Genomic DNA, 17,351 nt, shown 5'->3' on the forward strand with positions numbered 1-17,351 from the left:
GGGGGGGGTTCAGCGAGGGTCAACACATCGCCTGTGCATTGACTGTGGCCCAGCAGCTGTATGCATAGGGGAGCCTTGGCCTCCTGCTCTGCATGTCAGGGGCCGTGATTAATGACCTGCTGGCCTTGCTCTTTACCCCCCTCCTCTTCCTCCCCCTCCTCTTCCTCCTCCTCCTCCTCCTCCTCCCCCTCCTCCTCCTCCTCCTCCTCCCTACAGAAGCTACTGCTCATTTAGCTAATGGACACAGCCATGCAGGGGTTACATATGAGTGCACATACATGTGGAATAAAAGCAATTTCCTTCTGACAAAACACCACTTTTTTCCGTCTTTCCTTCTTTCTTTCCAGGCTCTATATGTAATTTCAGTTGCGGTGATTTTTGTGAGATTACAGTGTGCCTGTGCGGTGTCTTGACAGGCTGAGAGGGTGCCCGTGCCTGTGTACTGGTTCCCAGCTTGTCAGGCGGCTGTCGAGGAGTGATTTATGACCACTGGACTCCAACCTGTCTTCACTGCCAGTTCAGTATTGTTACAACTGACAGCTAATGAGGCCAGACATGCTTTCAAGCAGAGCACTTAACAGGACTTCAATCTTCCCCCGTCACGACTACCAATTTTTCTTCTTCTTTTCTGTGTGTGCACTCTCCCTCCGCACAGCAGCAGCAGCCTGCTTTCTCTGTGACGAGATGTTTTGTCGGAAGAAGGAAAAGGCAGCAGAAAGAGTCCCATCTTTCACATTTAATCTGACAATCACAACCCTTTTATATCTTTTTTTAAAACAGCCTTCAGAGGAATAGCTTTGGAAATATTTGCTTTTCTTGCAGAGTTGAGGAGAGCGATACAACAACTGAATGTGAAGCTATACAGTCACGAGAGGGTTAGCTTAGCTTAGCATGAAGCCTGCCACCAGTATTTCAAATGGATGCTACTTTTTGTTTTTTAATCCATTACATTTATTAGAATATATTCCACTTTTTACTCCACTACATTCATTTGACACCGATAGTGTTTTTACAGATTAAAATGTTTGGCAGCATCTTTATTATCACGGTATGTCATTCGCTAATAGTTTCCTCGAAATGTTCTAATAAAGAACTGTGTAATTTGGTACTAAATATCGGGAAATTAGTAATTTCTTTGAAATAAAAGCTGAATTCAAACCCAAGTAATTATATTTTTTTATTATGTTTACTGACAAAACAACACATTTTTTCGTAAACAATGAGCACCAAATTACATATATCTTTCCAGGAAATAGTTTAGAAATAACATGGAAAATGTGGGACCTGTAAAATAAATAAATAACAGCATTACCGTCTTACAAAATATGAACCATTGTTACAGATTATAATGCCTGATTGTACATTAAGAAGTTAATGCTTTAAAAATAATGATAATCCCATAATTTATTGTACAATATATAAATCTGTCTGTACTTTTGATATGTTGTACTTTTCTACTTTTACTCAAATAACATTTTGAATGCATAACTTTTAAATTGTGGTATTGCTACTTTGTTTGCTGCCGAGCCAATTTTAAGTTTCAAAGTTTATTGTTCTTTAACAGGGTAGAACAGGCTAGTTGTTTCCCCCTGTTTCCAGTCTTTATGCTAAGCTAAGCTTAGCATAACCTTTTTAAGGTTCTGGGAATGGCAGAACGTCTGTTTCCCTTTATGGTGCATTGAAACTTTTATTTTGACGTTCACTGCGATCAGCTGGACATTAATATTTTATTGAAACAGTGACGACTGTTTTGGCTGTAATTATAATCTGTGAATTGCAGTAATTATGATTTCTTTTAATTGTTTATGTCACTTTACATCAACTCCGGTCACATGTCTTTGTAGATGTGAGCCGGGAAACAAACTCTCCATGTCTCTCAGCACAAGCAGCCAGTTTATAACCGAGTCTTCTGACCCCGTGTGTTCCTTGTCAGCCATGATTAATGTGCAGACTGACTAGCTGCTAGGGAACTAGCTGCTAGGGAACTAGCTGCTAGGGAACTAGCTGCTAGGGAACTAGCTGCTAGGGAACTAGCTGCTAGGGAACTAGCTGCTAGGGAACTAGCTGCTAGGGAACTAGCTGCTAGGGAACTAGCTGCTAGGGAACTAGCTGCTAGGGAACTAGCTGCTAGGTAACTGGCTGCTAGCTTGCATTGCCGGCTGTGCCATTGTTTCCTGGATACTCAATGAAGTATTTTCCTCCCCAAAAAACTGATGTTTTCATTAAATGCTGCAACAGCGACACCTGGAGGTTTCACGACATCTGAATAACAATATGGGTTACATGTTTTAGACATTTGGTCTATTTTACAATCAAACATTATTTTGGCTGTATAATCATTTGGCTTTATGCTCAACATCTGCTGTAGATGTTGCACAAAAAACAATTTGTGCAATAAAGAAATGAACCCTTTTAACGAGCCCCGATGGGCCCAAACCAGATACCAGATAATATTCAACTATACATTTTATTTTATGTTCTTATTCTGGGGTTTTTAAAGAGAAAAACTTCATCGGAAAAGTCGCTATGGCTGTTAGATAAATATAGGAGTAAAAACAAACAATATTTCCCTCTCAGATGTAGAAAGAAGGATGGAAATGGAGTAAAGTACCTCAAGACTGTACTCAAGTACAGTGGTGAAAGAAGTACTCAAGATTCTTTCCTTCAGTAAAAATAGCAATACCACTGTGTAAAAATATTTCTCAGTAAAAGTCCTGCATTCAAATTTTTGTAAAAAACGATTAGCATCAAAATATACTAAAAGTACTCATTATGCAGAATATATAATTTTAGAATAATATATATCAGTTATAATTATTGATGCATTAATGTGTTCATCACTTCGATGTTGCTGAAGGTTTGTGTCATTTTAATTACTTTATAGACTGCTGGGTAGTTTCATCGATAATAATATATCATTATTTATATTTTGTAATCTGAAAATGTAATATTTCCCTCTTCGATGAAGTGGAGTAAAAGTATAAAGTAGAGTAAAATAATTAAAGTACAATACCTCTAAATAGTACCTCAGTGCAGTCCTTCAGTAGATGACCCACATTTACATTTTGATGCTTTCCACGGGGTCACGTGAGTGTAACACTGAAGCGTACCTGAAAGTACAGCTCACCTGGTGTCTGCTGCCCCCTGCTGGTAGCCTCCCTCACATACACTCTGATATAACTTCAACGTTTGAAAAGCAGTTGCAGGACAATAAGAGAGTTTGGAACCAGCGACTCCGAAGTTTGTGGGACTTTGTTTTTACGCAAAAGCACAAACTTGAGACGAGTTGTATTTATCTGTTTTATTACAAGGGAATAATGTGTCTCTGCCATGTTTATAACACGATCCAAACTTCTTCTTCCCTCTTGTTTCCCGACGTTGTTCCTCTCGGTTTCCTCCCCCCTCTCCCATTTCCCCGGCTCCTCCTCTGCCCGGGCTTCTCGCTCCGCCGAGTCGAGCCTCCCAAAAAATAACTTTCCGTGCCAAGGCTTCCTGAAGCTTCTGTGTTGGATCCGATGGAAGTGGGAGACGCGTCGGACATGAAATATAACACATCATGGTGCTGATGACCGAGCAGGCGGACAGACCTCTGACCCCGCTCTCCGCACCGGACCAACTTTTCCGCAGGGACTCCCGAGGGACTCGGTAAGTCTGGATAAGATGGAGAGGAAAGGGCCCGGGGTGGCTCCCAGGCCTCGTGCATTCTGGGTTTATGTGCACTCACATCCTGCTTTTCTTTTCCAATTATTAAAGGGCTCGCTTTTTTTAACAGATGCACGCGACGCGTACGTGGCACGGAATAAGAGCAGATATGGTTAATTTGCATGGAAGATAATAAAACCGTTTCATGTTATGACTGATAGCCGATGGGTCTGCTTTGGCTGTTTTAACGCAATGCTTGCAGACATCCCGCATACTTAGTTTGACAGTGTTGTGCAGAGGAGTGGTGCACATTATAAAGCGGGAACGGTGTGGTGCGTGGTGCGCGCAGGTCTGAGGTGGACCATGGAGGGGGGAGGAGACACATGAGGCGCGGAGGGTCACCTGCAGACCTCCAGCTGTGTCTGGACTCCGAGGCAGACCGCTCAGAGAGCAAGATGAAGCCAGCCGGCATGGGGTGAGGAAGACTATCTGTTTACTTTCTGAAAGCAACATTCTTCAGCTTCAGCTTCTATAATGCTGGATTTTTGCCGTTTTTATCACTTTAAATCGAATATTTTAGAGTTTTGGACTGTTTGATGGACAAAATAAGATATCTAAAGATGTCACTTTGGTCTTGAGCGTTAATTGAGAAAATAATTGGTCGTTTTTTTTTGTTTTTTTATGTATTTAATCTTTTATTTAAACGGGTTGTCGTATGCATGTGAACAAGAATAACAACGTTACACATTAGTTTCCCATTAAAAAAAAAGCAGATACAAGTGGAATTGCACATTTAGCTTACAGGCTTATAAATTCAATCGGGCATGAAAGAAATGAATAGTTGTGGCCTGCAAAACAACTAAATCTAAATATGTTGATGTAGTAAAACAACTGGACTTAATGTAGATTCCTTAATTTTCACTCAATAAAAACCGTCTCGTCTTTGGATTCTTATCAACTGTGTCGTTTCAGACATAAAAACGTGGCCGTTATGGTGATAAATGCTAATTAATAAGCATCTTCACAGATGGATTAAAGGCTAAAATGATAGTTGAGCAACACCCTGGGGAAATTTAAAGAATAAAAGATACATTTTCTTTCAAATGAAATGTTATCGGAGCTTAAACTGGACTGATTTCACTAACTGGTATATGAAGGATTATACTGTGTATACCTCCGGACCAAAGTGCTGTTTACACATTTGACTGTTGCTGTGTAAGCAGCGCTGATGCAACGCCGCTGACACCGTGCGAAGCCAAATGAAGGACGTTTATATTTTCTTTAACGCACCTTGTATTTGTCAGATTGAAACCTGCGGAGCAGCTCTCTCCAACGCTGACTCCGAGCGACTGTGAAACAAAGTTTGAGAGGAAGAAAGTCCAGTACACTCACGTACGGACACGTCTCATCTAATCCAACACCTTTTACGCCGTTTCTTTGGTGCAGTTTGTTTGTTGACAAAGCATGTTTGTTTTCAGTTGTCGAAGACAAACGCCCAGTTTCACAAGTTATTCAAGGAGGTCAGAAAAGATGAGCTCCTCCAGCAAAGTAAGTTTTTCGATTCTCTTCTCGCATGAAGAAGCAAAGGAATGACACTAATATCTGTCGGTGTGTCAACAGGCTACACTTGTGCCCTGCTGAGAGACATCTTATATCAGGGGAAAATGTACGTGTCCGATAACTGGATCTGTTTCCACTCCAAAGTCTTTGGCAGAGATACTCAGGTATGACAAGGTCACTGTGATAAAGTTCACGTTTTGTGGGTGCACTACCTGCTAAATCACGGCGGCGCTTTTATTTTTCAGATTTCAATCCCGGCGGTGTCGGTGACGTTCATCAAAAAAACAAAAACTGCGTTATTAGTGCCAAACGCCCTCGTGATTGAAACAATGAGTGATCAGGTAAGAAGATGGTTGACACAAATGTACGTAAACATAAAAAAGTGATTCTAATTGAAGAAACCGTGTTTTTCCAGCATGTGTTTGTTTCCTTCCTCGCTCGAAACTCCACCTACAAACTCCTGAATTCCATCTGCGGTCATCTGGAGGTAAGTACCGTCTCATGTGTCCCCGAAGAATTCAATGGTTTCTCTTTTGGGATTTTTCATTATTATTATTTATTATTATTGTGGCGTAAACAAGATGAGAGAAACGATCGGTCAGATGGTTGATTAATCATTGGGTTAATTAACACAAGCCCAAATATTAAACATTGAATATTTGAGTATCTTGGACTGTCGGCTGCCCAACAATGCAGTTTGAAGACGTCACCTTGGTCTCCAGGAAATGTTTATGGGCTCTTTTGCACTATTTTATGATATTTTACAGTCTAAAAACAATGACACACTGACATTTCAGGAATATTTTGACAGTTTTGGAAATATAATAACACATTTATTTATAGAGTGCTTTACAAGACACTCAAAGACACTTTACAAACATTAAAATCATCACAAAAAGCTATACACACAACATTGGTCAGACATTCAAAGCAGTTCAGAAAAGGAGGGTTTTGTTTTTGTGATTTGAACGTGAAAGGTCGCTGCGGTCTCGGATGTGTTTGGGGAGAGAGTTCCAGAGGGAGGGGGCAGCTATGGAGAAGGCTCTGTCGCAACATGTCCGGTGCTTGGTCCTGAGTGGAAGCGAGAGGAGGTTGGCATCAGAGGAACGGAGCCGGCGGGATGGAGTGCGATGGTGGAGCAGGGCGGTGAGGTAAGGGGGGGGGGGGCTGATTATGGAGGGTTTTATGAGTGAGAAGGACTTTGTATTGGATCCGTTGTGGGACGGGGAGCCAGTGGAGATTTTGGAGAACAGGGGTGATGTGATCACGGGAGTGGGTGAGCAGGTGAGCAGAAGAGTTCTGGATCTACTGGAGTTCATCAGCAGCTAAAGAGATATTTCCCTCAGGAGGTGGTGGAGACCAAAAACGGAGCTAAAAGAGAGCGAACGCCAGACCAACATTCAGCAGTAGTAGTTTTTATAGCTTGTTCTGCTGATGTAAAATGGCAGAACAGCTGTATTACTGCTTTCTTCTTCCATACTAATGTGTGTCCTCTGTCCTTCCAGGTGGATAAGACTTGTAGCAGCAACGTTATTTCCTCCTGTGAGAACAGCTTCAGGGTGAAATGCCCAACGTCGCTTCCTTTGGTGAGTCAGGAGGAAAGATCTACAGACAAACCTTGTTCTCATGTTCTACAATACCTTCTCTGTATGTGGTGCCCATTGTATGTTGTTGTTTTTCTGTATGTGCCCTGCAGGACTTATCCGCAGACTTCTCCGACCTCGATGGAGTTGTGCAACAAAGACGTCAGGAGATGATGGAGAGCAGCAGCTCCGGCTCTCAAACTCCAGATTACGAGAAGATAACCGGTTTGTGTGCTCCATCCTCATCCTCATGTGCACTTTTACCCTTTAAAAAGCTACCGTGCACTTACTTTAATCTGCTGTACTCACTTTGGTTGTGTTGTGGTTTTACCTCTCCTCACATGTGCTTCGGGTGTCAGGTGTCACTGTGCCTCAGATGGTCTTTAGTTTGCAAATAGCTGGAGGGAAGCCAAGTGGAATTTGAGCCATGGAGGCTTTTATTTGTTACAGCAAAGGCAGTTGGCATGAAAACCGTGATGATCCAATGATATCCAATGATGAATAACATCTTACGCTCTTGTTATCAGCGTCCACGTGAACATGAAGCACTTGTTCTGTGTCTGTACAGACGTTCGTTGAGTCTATTAATACTATTTGCTTAGGCAGCCGGAGTCACGGGTTCTCGTCTGTGTATTTGAACAGACTTCGCCGGCCTCCCGGACACGTTTCTAAGTGCGGTGAAGAGCGCAGAGGTTTCAGTCCACGCAGACGTTCATCTTCAGACTCCGAGCCAAAAACACGGAGCTGCCCTGAGCAACGGTAGCTTGATACCAGTTACCTTTGTGTTAAAAGAAGCTTTGTGAACCCGTTTGGGTTTCGGGGATTCCCAGAAGAACTACAGATTAGAAATATCAGTTATTAACCAAGTAATCCATGTGTATGTAAAGGAATAGTTTAGCAAATACTCTTATTTTATTTCCTGCTGAGTGTTGGATGAGAAGATTGACACCACTCTCATGTCTGTACAGTAAAAACTAAGCTGCAGCTGGTTAGCTTAGCATGAAGACTGGAAACAGGAGGAAACGGCGAGCCTGAATCTGTCCAAAGGTACATCGGGTGTCATTACACCGTCACAAAGATAACGTGTTCATTCGTGAGATTTAGACAGAGCCAGGCTAGCTGTTTCCCCTCGTTTACAGTCTGCTAAGCTACGCTAACTGTCTCTTGGCGTTTCATTATTTACCGTGCAGACATGAGATCAATCTTTTCCTCTCATGCATTCAGTATATTTCCTAGAAAGGTCAAAATATTCCTTTATGTGGCACCTCATTTATTTATTTATTTACAAATTGATATTTCTTTTTGCTTTTCCTCGTAGGGTCCACGAAGCTCAAAGACAAATCCCCACAGCCCGTCTCCTTACAAGCCATCCTCCTCATCTATTTGTTCCTGTGAGTAACCTTTCATCACGGCGAATACCAGACTCTGGTGGTTATTTGGGCGTGTCGGCAGTTGTCTGAGCGTGCTTTGGCGTGTCTCCTCACAGAGTCGGCCTTCTCGTCTTGTCCTCCTGCTACATGGCCTTCAAGATCGTGGCTCTTGAGCACCGGTTGAACTCCTTGGTGTCCATCGGGCAACACATTCGTAATGAGTAAGAGCCGGACTCTCGTGTTACCGACGTCATATTGGTGCCGGGGTCACCAAACGATGAACAAATGCACTCGTGCTGTTTATGTTTCTTTTCTCATGTTCGTTTGGTTAACGATGTTAAAGTGCAGATGTTGGTTGTTGCAGAAACGCGCTGAGCCACCGGCCTCGGGAAGAAGTGAACGCTGAGATGTATGGAGAGCTGTCTTCCAACTTGTTCAAGCTAGAAAAGGTTTGTCCAGTTTTCATGCTCGTGCACAGCAAATATGGTCACTGAAGAGTCTCTGATGTTGTTGGATGGATGAGACTTGCATTGTAGTGCACTAGTTGTGTGAGCGAGTTTGTAAATGTTTTGATAAAGTTTGCTTTAGTCAAGGCAACATTTGATGAGTAATTAATAAACAAAGTGTCATTGTGTGGGTGAAGTATTTATTTGAATGTTTCATGTATCAAAAGATCTTGTCTCCAACATGGAGACGGTTAGCTTAGCATAATGACTGGAAACAAGGGGAAACGGCTAGCCTGGCTCTGTTCAAAGATACAAGAAGAGAGGAGAGAATGAAGGCAGGAGCTGTTGATCCGTGAGCTTGTCATCAAGACGCTGCAGAGCCTGCATCCGTTTCAAAAGAGTTTTGTTCACATTGTTGGAGACGCGCCAGCAACCACAAACATGAGTGACATCAGAAATAAAAAAAGATTTTATTGTTAAAAACATCTTGCATCTACGTGGTGTGGGTCGCTGCTTTGTACGTACAGCTTTGAACCATATGACTGACGGGGTGTAACATAACCCCGGGTTGCATTTAAGGGTTGAACAGACGAGATATAACATGTTCATTTGCGAGCTTTAGAGGTGCAAGTATGCAGTCACCGCCCGGCTAGCTGTTTCCCCCTGTTCCCAGTCTTTGTGCTAAGCTAAGCTAACCATGTGCTGGCTGCAGCTTCATATTTAATACACGGATATGGGAGTGGTATTGAACTCTCGGCAAGAAAGCACATGAGTTTCCCAAAACGTTGAACCTTCCTTTGAAAACCTCTCTGGCGGTATCTGCAGCAGTTCACTGTTAACATGATGAATATTTGATCATTTTTATCCGAGCATGTTTTCAGATGTCCTCCTTGTTTCTAAATCCTAGATTCAAAGAAGCCTCCGGAAGCTACTTGAAGAGACTTGAAAGAAGACGTGTGTCCGTCTGGACAGAAGCGTTTCTTTTTTTATTGGAGATGTCGGTTTATCACTGAAGATCAGCGGAGATCACGTTTGGTAATCGATTTGTTGCCGGACAGCTGATACAGAAAGCGTTCCTAAAACACATTGAACTTCAACTTAAATTGTGCAATAACAGCTTCTTTCCTCGTTCCACTCAGGACTATTTTATTACTTTTTTCCAAACACACCGTTGTGCAGGAGGGTGAACTGAGGCAGCGTGTTGGTGAAGAGAACGTTTAGGCATCTATGCAGTATTTATCTGGGAGCTTTTATTTTGTATTAACACTGGGATTATTTTGGTCCAAAGGTCATATTTCAATGTTTTCCAAACATTTCTTAAAAGGTCAAATACATTATATTTATGTCTTGTGTAAAAATAACTCTGATATGGATGCTAGGAGAATATCTTTTAATGACATTTAAAGGCAACTTCTTGTTACAGTGTGTTGTATGAGAAGCTGCTTGTGTGAGTAGACGTTTGCTCGGTGCAGCGTTTGATAGTTTGTTTTAATTGTAAATGTTTTTTAATCATGTAAATTATAGTTTTATTTAGGCGCTTCTCAGCTGGTCATAGTTTGTCCTGTACTTTTCCACAGAAACTTGTATCTGAAGAGCTGTCAATCATTTCAGGAGCAACAGAAGAGAAAGCGCTTGTGCTTCAGACGGTGGTGGTTTGTTTGCATTCAGACCACAGACTGTTCCTTTCAACTGTTGTTTGTATCGCAGTCTTGAAATAAATGTCTCGGATACAGTTTCTGTTGGCCTGAGTTTGTATTTGTTCTGAGAGCAGAGAGTTTGTCAGCAGGTCTGAACACGAAGATCCTAAACAAATGAATGCAAACAAGTCTAAAGTAATCTAATCACAAGTACTGATGCCAGATGGCAGTGCTGGAAGAAGTACTCAGTGTACTCAGTAAAAGCAGCAATACGGCAACAATAAAAAAGAGCCCTGCGTCTAAAGTATCACTGCAGAAAATAGATAAAGAATATGTCTTTCATTAAACAGTTGCAAAAAGCAGGAAGATGCATTGATAAAGAAAGTGTTATCTGGATGTTTATTTCACAACAAAGCGAACCCGCCCACTCGTGGGCTTTTGAACCAATGGCACGCGCGCCTCCACATCTCGTCTGCCTATCAACCCGCGTTCGGCCCACCGCATGACGTAAGCGGCAGCCTGAAAGTGCAATGGCGATATTGGACAATAACAGCCATCGCTTTCGGGGGAGCGCGTCTATATTATGTGGCTGACGTTGAAGAAAACACCTCCAGTCGGCTGCAAAACCACATGCGATATCTGCACGCTGCGCGAGCGACTACCTGCGACCGGGAAAGGTGATTCCACAGCCTCTGCACGCGATGACAGTTTAGACTAAAACAACTAAAAACAGACGCTGGTAAGTGCAAACTCTCGTGATTGCAACATCTGAAGCAAAGCTTCTTTTTCTTCCAGTTGGTAAATGGTGTCTCTCAGGCTGCAAGCTTCAGATTTGAAAGGGGCGTGGTGGCGCGCGCTGGGTACCACTTCTGACTAAAAGGATGCTGATAGCTTAGCAACAGCGACAAGGAAAGCGGAAAGGAAGCGGAGGAGAGACAATGGATGTGCGATTTGTGAGCCCCGTTCCTGGGTAGGCTGAGCAGAGTACTTGTTGTGAACACAAAGAGGCAGCAGCGTCAGTTTATGGGGCCAAGTGAACCACAAGAAGGAGCCAGGGATGCATACTCGAAATGTAAACAAAGGGTGTGGGCCTTCCAGCTGGCCTGTGATGGGAGGGGGGGGGGGGGGGGGGGGGGATCATGTTTCACACATGTTTTTAAAGGCTGTCAGTGCTAACAACAGGAAATGCATGTTCTCCCTAACTGTTGCACAAAGATGAAGTCCCTCATGTCTTTCCCCCCTCTTTTACCTCCAGGTGTGACGTGTGAACAGACACCATGGCCACGCAGGAGCCGTCCCCTCCCTCGTCCATGGAGAGCAACAAACCCGGCTTCCCCAAGAAGATCCTGGGCAACCAGCTGGAGGACAAGCACCTGTGCAACTGCTGCCACAACATCCTCCGACGGCCGTTTCAGGCGCAGTGTGGACATCGCTTCTGCTCCTACTGCTTCAACAGGACTGTGAGGTGAGGAGGTAAAACTGTGTGTAACGTGTGTGCGTGTGTGTGTGTGTGTGTGTGTTCTGCGGTGCCGGAGGAAGTAAAAGTTGCAATACTGCTGTGCTGCAAGTAAAAAGTCACGCGTTACCAAATTTACTTTTGTAAAAAGTGCAGAAAAAAAACTTTGAAATGACCAAAAGTGAAAGTGCTCATTATGAACTATTTCAGAATGATATTTATGATATTATTGTGTTTTTGGGCGGTATCTGCATTGGTGGAGGAAGTAAAAGTAGTAAAACTACATTTTCTGCTAAAAAAAGTCAAGCATTTACAAATAAATGTGAGTCACAATACAGAAGAATACGGTAAAATGAACTAAAGGAAAAGTACTCGTTCTGCAGAATGACCCAGTATATATGATATGTGTTCATCAATTTAATGTTGCAGCTTCCTCAAACTTGTACTTAAGGAAAGTACTGAAGTACATTTACTCTCCACCACTGTGTATGTGCTGGTTGCATATTTTGGATTTGCAGTACATCAGAGTATATTCTTGTTTTATTGCAGTAATGGACCTCAGAAATGCAGCGCCTGCATTAAAGAGGATATTTTTGAGGATCCTACATCGATTTTGAAACAAGGATGTGTGAGTAAAAATACATTTTTATCCAGTTCAGAATTTAAGTAAATGTCTTCAGATGATTTATGCACAGTATTTGTACCACGACAGCTCCAATAGTATTACATTTTAAAAGTAGTGACCAACAGTCCAAGAATACATGCATGTGAATAATACTTATAACTTTATCGAAATAGTATCATTCAGAAAGAAAGTAAAACAAGGAATAAAATAGTCAGACAACATGCATTAATGTATTTACAATGTACTGTATGTCTGTATAATAGTACACTAACCAGTAGTAACGCATGTCTTCAGGGTCTTTAAGACTTTATCGTTCTGTTTCACTTTGATGTCTTTAAATAGAATAAAAGATGAAGACGTGCTGTGAAAAGATGATCCATTTCTTGTAGCCACAGAGTAACAGTAGAAGTACAACACTGTAAAAATACTCCACAGCGAGTAAAGTCCTTTCATCAAAATACCACATAAGTCCTGAAGTATTCTCAAAAGTAAAAGTACACACTGGTGGCCTCTGAGTATAGTTCTTGATATTTGAGGCAACCTCATCACAATAAATGTGCGTCTATTTATCTTTTAACTTTCTGAGCAAACAGTTTCAGGTACAAAGGAGCCAAATTACAGGAATGATGAATTGAAAATGTTCATTTATTGTCCGATCGTTGTAATAATGGACGAGAATGAAACCGGCTCACCGACCTGTTTTGTAGCCTTGAAGTCTTGTTGCTGCCTCGTGCTTTACTTGTGAGCAGCAGACGTGCAGGACAAATGTTTTTAATCTTTGCGCTCCTAAAAACACACGTCAACTTCCATGTTTTGATTCAAAACACTCACCTGAACATGAATACTCTATAAAAAGGAACAGGGCCGCTGGAGGAACTGTTTTAGTTTTCTCTTGTTTTTTCAGGCTTTTCCTGACAACGCAGTGCGACGGGAAGTGGAAAACCTTTCAGCTGTTTGTATCAATGAAAGTTGCAGTTGGAAGGGCAGCATTAAAGACTACGAGGTGACCTTTGATCTTTGATCATTTCTTTGATGTTTCGATTTTTCCCCAATGTCTGTGAAGTAATTGTCATTCATATATACTTATATATACATATTATACTTCATACTCTTTCGTTTTAAAATTGTTCATGTTATTTCTTTCATGTTGTTTATAGTTCTTTGTCTCTTTCAGTACTTCTACTGCTTCTATTTATATTTCCTCTCACCGTTTGTTGTAACGCACCAAGACACCACAGAAAAGTCCTTAAAAGTGAAAACCTACTTGGCAATAAACCGGATTCTGTTTCTATAAAACAGCGACGGCGCTACAGAAGGTTCCGTACTGTTCCGCTCTACTTCTTTATTGATTCATTTTTAATTGTATTCTTTTTTTACAGCTGAACCACGAGGGGAAGTGTGAGTTCATGATCATCCCCTGCCCCTCCTGTAAAGAACGAATTCGCTTCAATGAACAGGAGCGCCACAACGAGCGAGAGTGCCCAGAGAGGACGCTCAACTGCAAGTACTGCAAGGAGCCGTTTCACTTCAAAAACATCAAGGTGAGCGACGGTTTATCCGAAGTCAGCGGAGACGCTCGGCTCGTCACTGCTGCTCTTCGTGCGTCACGAAAAGCAACGCCGTAGTTATTTTATTTTTATTTCAGGCCCATGATGAGATCTGTCCCAAGTACCCGATGATCTGTGAAGGCTGTGCCAAGAAGAAAATCCCCAGAGAAAAGGTGAATCTGTAAAACAACGCGGAAACATTTGGCTGCAGAAGGATCGGATCACGATTTAGTATTTCTGGAATATGTTCTCATCCAGACGGTTAGACGAGTCTTCAAGGAATCTTTGAATATCTCCGAAACAGCTATAAATGTTGTGAATTGAACTTCCGGGCTCCTTTGCTAAGTTTGCAAATAACACTCGATGGCTTTCTTTATTGTGTATTTTTCAGTATGTGGACCACATTAAGTTCTGCAGCAAATTCAGAACTCCGTGTCGATTTCATGTCGTGGGATGTGACATGTCTGTAAGTAGCCCGATTGTCATCTCGATGATATTTTATTCTTTAAGTTAAGAGACGCTTCCAAAGAATCTATCCGGCGGATCAGACTGCATGCATGTGTTGGTCCTGTTTTATTTACTTCCTGTCGTTTCCTTTTTCTGTAGGTGGAAAAGGAAAAGATTCATGACCACGAGCGCGCCTTCGCCTACGAGCACCTCAATCTGTTGCTGCACTACATTATGGGCATGAAAGTGAGCATGGAGGGCCTGCAGCCCCAGGGACTGGAAGTAGCCGGACACAAACTGGTGGAACTGCAACAGTCCCTCAGGGAGCTCGAGGCCAGAGTCTCCCAGCTTAGCACCACCTCCTCTGGGCCTCCCGTGCAGGGAGCCGCCGCCGCCTCCTCATCCTCCAGCTCCGGTCCCCCTGGTCCGACCGCTTCAGCTCCCCTCCCTCCACCGCCCACTCTGGCTCCCACTCTGGCTCCCACTCTGTCCGTGTCCACCTCCTTCACGCCTCTGCCCAGCGCGGTGGGCGCGGCGCTGGAGCTCCAGCTCCACAGCGAGAAGACCAAAGTGGTGGAGCTGGGTCGCAGGTGCACGGAGCTCGAGGTCAAATCCGGCACGTTTGAGAATGTGGTGTGTGTCCTGAACAGAGAGGTGGAGAGGTTCGCCACCACCATGGAGGCCAGCAACCGCCAGCACAAACTGGACCAGGACAAGATCGAGGCTCTGAGCAACAAGGTCAGGCTGGAGCCTGAAATCACGTCTCCTGGGAGCCATAGCTCAGAGAAACCTGAACACGCGGACGTGATACACATATTTTTAGATCACGTGTGACGCACACTTGAGGATGTGTCATTATGTCTGATGTCCGTCACGAATAAACGTCCATAAATCCGCTTAGAACCATCGAAAAAAAGACAGAAGTTGCCTGAGAAACAGTACTTTGTAAACAGGAAGTGCTGACGGTTAATCCGGCATACTTTTCATGATGCCAGGTTGTCAAAATGTAAACAAAAATGGGCTAAAAACACAGGATTCAAGTTGTAGCCCACAGCATTACTCACTGAATCCATACTGACGTTAGGCCTCCTGTTTACATCCACCAAAGCATTGTGGGAACTGTAGTTCCATAACGTAGAGCATGATAGGAGCAACACAAAGTATCATAATCGAAGCGACAAAATCCTTTAACATTCACTTTTTTTTGTGAGGCTTTATCGATATTTGTGTCCGTGCTCGTTGTCCAGGTGCGGCAGCTGGAGCGGACGGTGGCGCTGAAGGACCTGACGGTGGCTGAGATGGAGGGCCGGCTGAGGGAAATGTCTGCCACAACCTTTGACGGCGTCTTTGTCTGGAGGATCTCCGATTTTGCCAAAAAGAAACAGGATGCCATCGCAGGTCGAGCCCCTGCCATGTTCTCACCAGGTAACATCCGGCAATGTTTGTTTCCACCGGCAATGATTATGACGCGCCAGCTAACAGCGAGTACGAGCAGATCCACTCGGATGTTACACATATACTCAAAACATGAGGCCGTACAAAGGGGCCCTGCCCCATTAGACTGCATATATTGTGTGTTTATTTTTGTGCTTTATTGTCTGCAAATGACTACAGCTGAATCCCCCCCCCCCCTCTTCCATCCAGCCTTCTACACCAGTAAGTACGGCTACAAGATGTGTCTGCGGATCTACCTGAACGGAGACGGGACGGGGCGCGGCAGCCACTTGTCCCTGTTCTTTGTGGTGATGAGGGGACTGAGTGACGCTCTGCTCAAATGGCCTTTCAACCAGAAGGTAACACATCTGCAGGTCTAAAGGGGCGTTTATTTACCAAGAGTTTGACGAACAAAGATGCTGAAAATTGTGTGTTTGTGTCTCATGCAGTTTGTATGTTGAGGCGGTAAATTAAAGATGCATTATTAAGTTACTGAACAGCTCTCTGCAGTTGCATTTTTCTTTCATGCAGCGGGAAAGTCGCTCTGGCGTCGGCCTTAATAAAAATCTTAACGAGTAGACGAGCGCCGATCGAATAACGTCTCTCGTGGGTCTCTCTTCTTCCAGGTGACTCTGATGCTGCTGGACCAGAGCAACAGGGAGCACATCATCGACGCCTTTCGACCCGACGTCACTTCCTCCTCCTTCCAGCGGCCGGTGAGCGAGATGAACATCGCCAGCGGCTGTCCGCTCTTCTGCCCGCTCTCCAAGCTCGACGCCAAGAACTCGTACATCCGCGACGACACCATCTTCATCAAGGCCATCGTGGACCTCACCGGCCTCTAGACCACCCCCCCCATACCTCCGGTTTGGCAACCTCTCACTGTCCCCCCCTTGCAGTGTGGCTGCAGTCTGCTCCGTCCGGACGGCGCTGACATCGTCATATCCAGGTGGTCTCTATGCGAGGACCACCATCCATTGCCGTACATTTCGGGGTGCGAAAAGCCTTTTTTTGGGGGTAAAATGTCACTTCAGTTGTGCACATAACATTTTCAGTTTTCAAAAAAAAAGGACACAGGAGCACCGGTGCAGCGAGGTCAGCGCAGTGTTGAGTAGGAGCAGAGATGATGAAGAAGAGTGCAGAAAGAGTGAGTAAGCATCTTACTTTGAGCCCCTACAGTCGAAGGCATGCGCGCTAGAACAGGGTTGTAGATTACAGGCAGCTGATCGTTCTGATGACTTCTCATATTAGAGCATGGCTTGACTGCAGCTTTTTTTCTTTCTTGCAGATTGTGGATATTGTGAGCTTCTCAATTCCAGTGTCGAGTGAATTTGCATAGACAAACGTGGAGTTATGTTATGAATAAGATTACAGGCATTTATTTTGCCTTTTTTTTTATTTGAATTTAATTTCTTTGGCATGCCGCTGGCGTTTTAAGTATAAAACGACTCCTTATTTCTCTCACTGAGCTTTACGAAAAAGCTTCCTCGTTTGTTGTTGAACTCGTTAGTGAATTAGCCATCCGTGATGGTGGACATTGCCTGCACGTCTTTGGAGCCAGGCTACTTTAACATGTAAAGTGAGTGTTATTTGTTCCTATTCGG

The 17,351-nt window shown here is 43.6% G+C and overlaps 2 protein-coding genes across 4 annotated transcripts; both read left to right on the forward strand.

The window, feature by feature from the left end:
• The first annotated feature begins 3,470 nt into the window (after positions 1-3,470).
• On the forward strand, positions 3,471-10,336 carry LOC306792050 (GRAM domain-containing protein 2B-like). Of its 3 annotated transcripts, XM_079289039.1 has the most exons (15): positions 3,471-3,645; positions 3,992-4,117; positions 4,947-5,034; positions 5,121-5,190; positions 5,263-5,366; positions 5,448-5,543; positions 5,618-5,689; positions 6,180-6,353; positions 6,708-6,788; positions 6,899-7,010; positions 7,428-7,544; positions 8,104-8,176; positions 8,272-8,376; positions 8,520-8,604; positions 9,509-10,336. In XM_079289039.1, exons 1-15 carry the CDS (start codon positions 3,557-3,559, stop codon positions 9,545-9,547), a joined length of 1,431 nt encoding a protein of 476 aa, XP_079145165.1. In that variant the 5' UTR covers positions 3,471-3,556; the 3' UTR covers positions 9,548-10,336. The 3 variants fall into 3 exon arrangements, with proteins under 3 accessions (XP_079145165.1, XP_079145166.1, XP_079145167.1); XM_079289040.1 differs by lacking the exon at positions 7,428-7,544; XM_079289041.1 differs by lacking the exon at positions 3,992-4,117.
• Positions 10,337-10,838: 502 nt separating this feature from the next.
• On the forward strand, positions 10,839-16,592 carry LOC306792011 (TNF receptor-associated factor 2-like; the record flags this gene model as incomplete). The annotated part of the gene is made up of 11 exons (XM_079288988.1): positions 10,839-10,977; positions 11,494-11,703; positions 12,244-12,322; positions 13,224-13,322; positions 13,699-13,860; positions 13,965-14,039; positions 14,258-14,332; positions 14,473-15,051; positions 15,561-15,738; positions 15,958-16,106; positions 16,374-16,592. The coding sequence occupies exons 2-11, from the start codon at positions 11,516-11,518 to the stop codon at positions 16,590-16,592; spliced, it is 1,803 nt and encodes a 600-aa protein (XP_079145114.1). The 5' UTR covers positions 10,839-10,977; positions 11,494-11,515.
• Positions 16,593-17,351: the final 759 nt, after the last annotated feature.

The sequence above is a fragment of the Melanostigma gelatinosum genome (assembly GCF_949748355.1).
Source record: "Melanostigma gelatinosum genome assembly, chromosome: 18".
NCBI classification, from domain to species: Eukaryota; Metazoa; Chordata; class Actinopteri; order Perciformes; family Zoarcidae; genus Melanostigma; species Melanostigma gelatinosum.

What these genes read in the sequence shown, in the direction of transcription:
- LOC306792050 (XM_079289039.1), top strand. Translation starts at nt 3,557, where the DNA reads ATGGTGCTGATGACCGAGCAGGCGGACAGACCTCTGACCCCGCTCTCC. An exon ending in GCCCAACGTCGCTTCCTTTG is followed by an intron (nt 6,789 to 6,898) that starts GTGAGTCAGGAG and finishes TGTGCCCTGCAG; the next exon opens with GACTTATCCGCAGACTTCTC. An exon ending in ACTTGTTCAAGCTAGAAAAG is followed by an intron (nt 8,605 to 9,508) that starts GTTTGTCCAGTT and finishes TCTAAATCCTAG; the next exon opens with ATTCAAAGAAGCCTCCGGAA.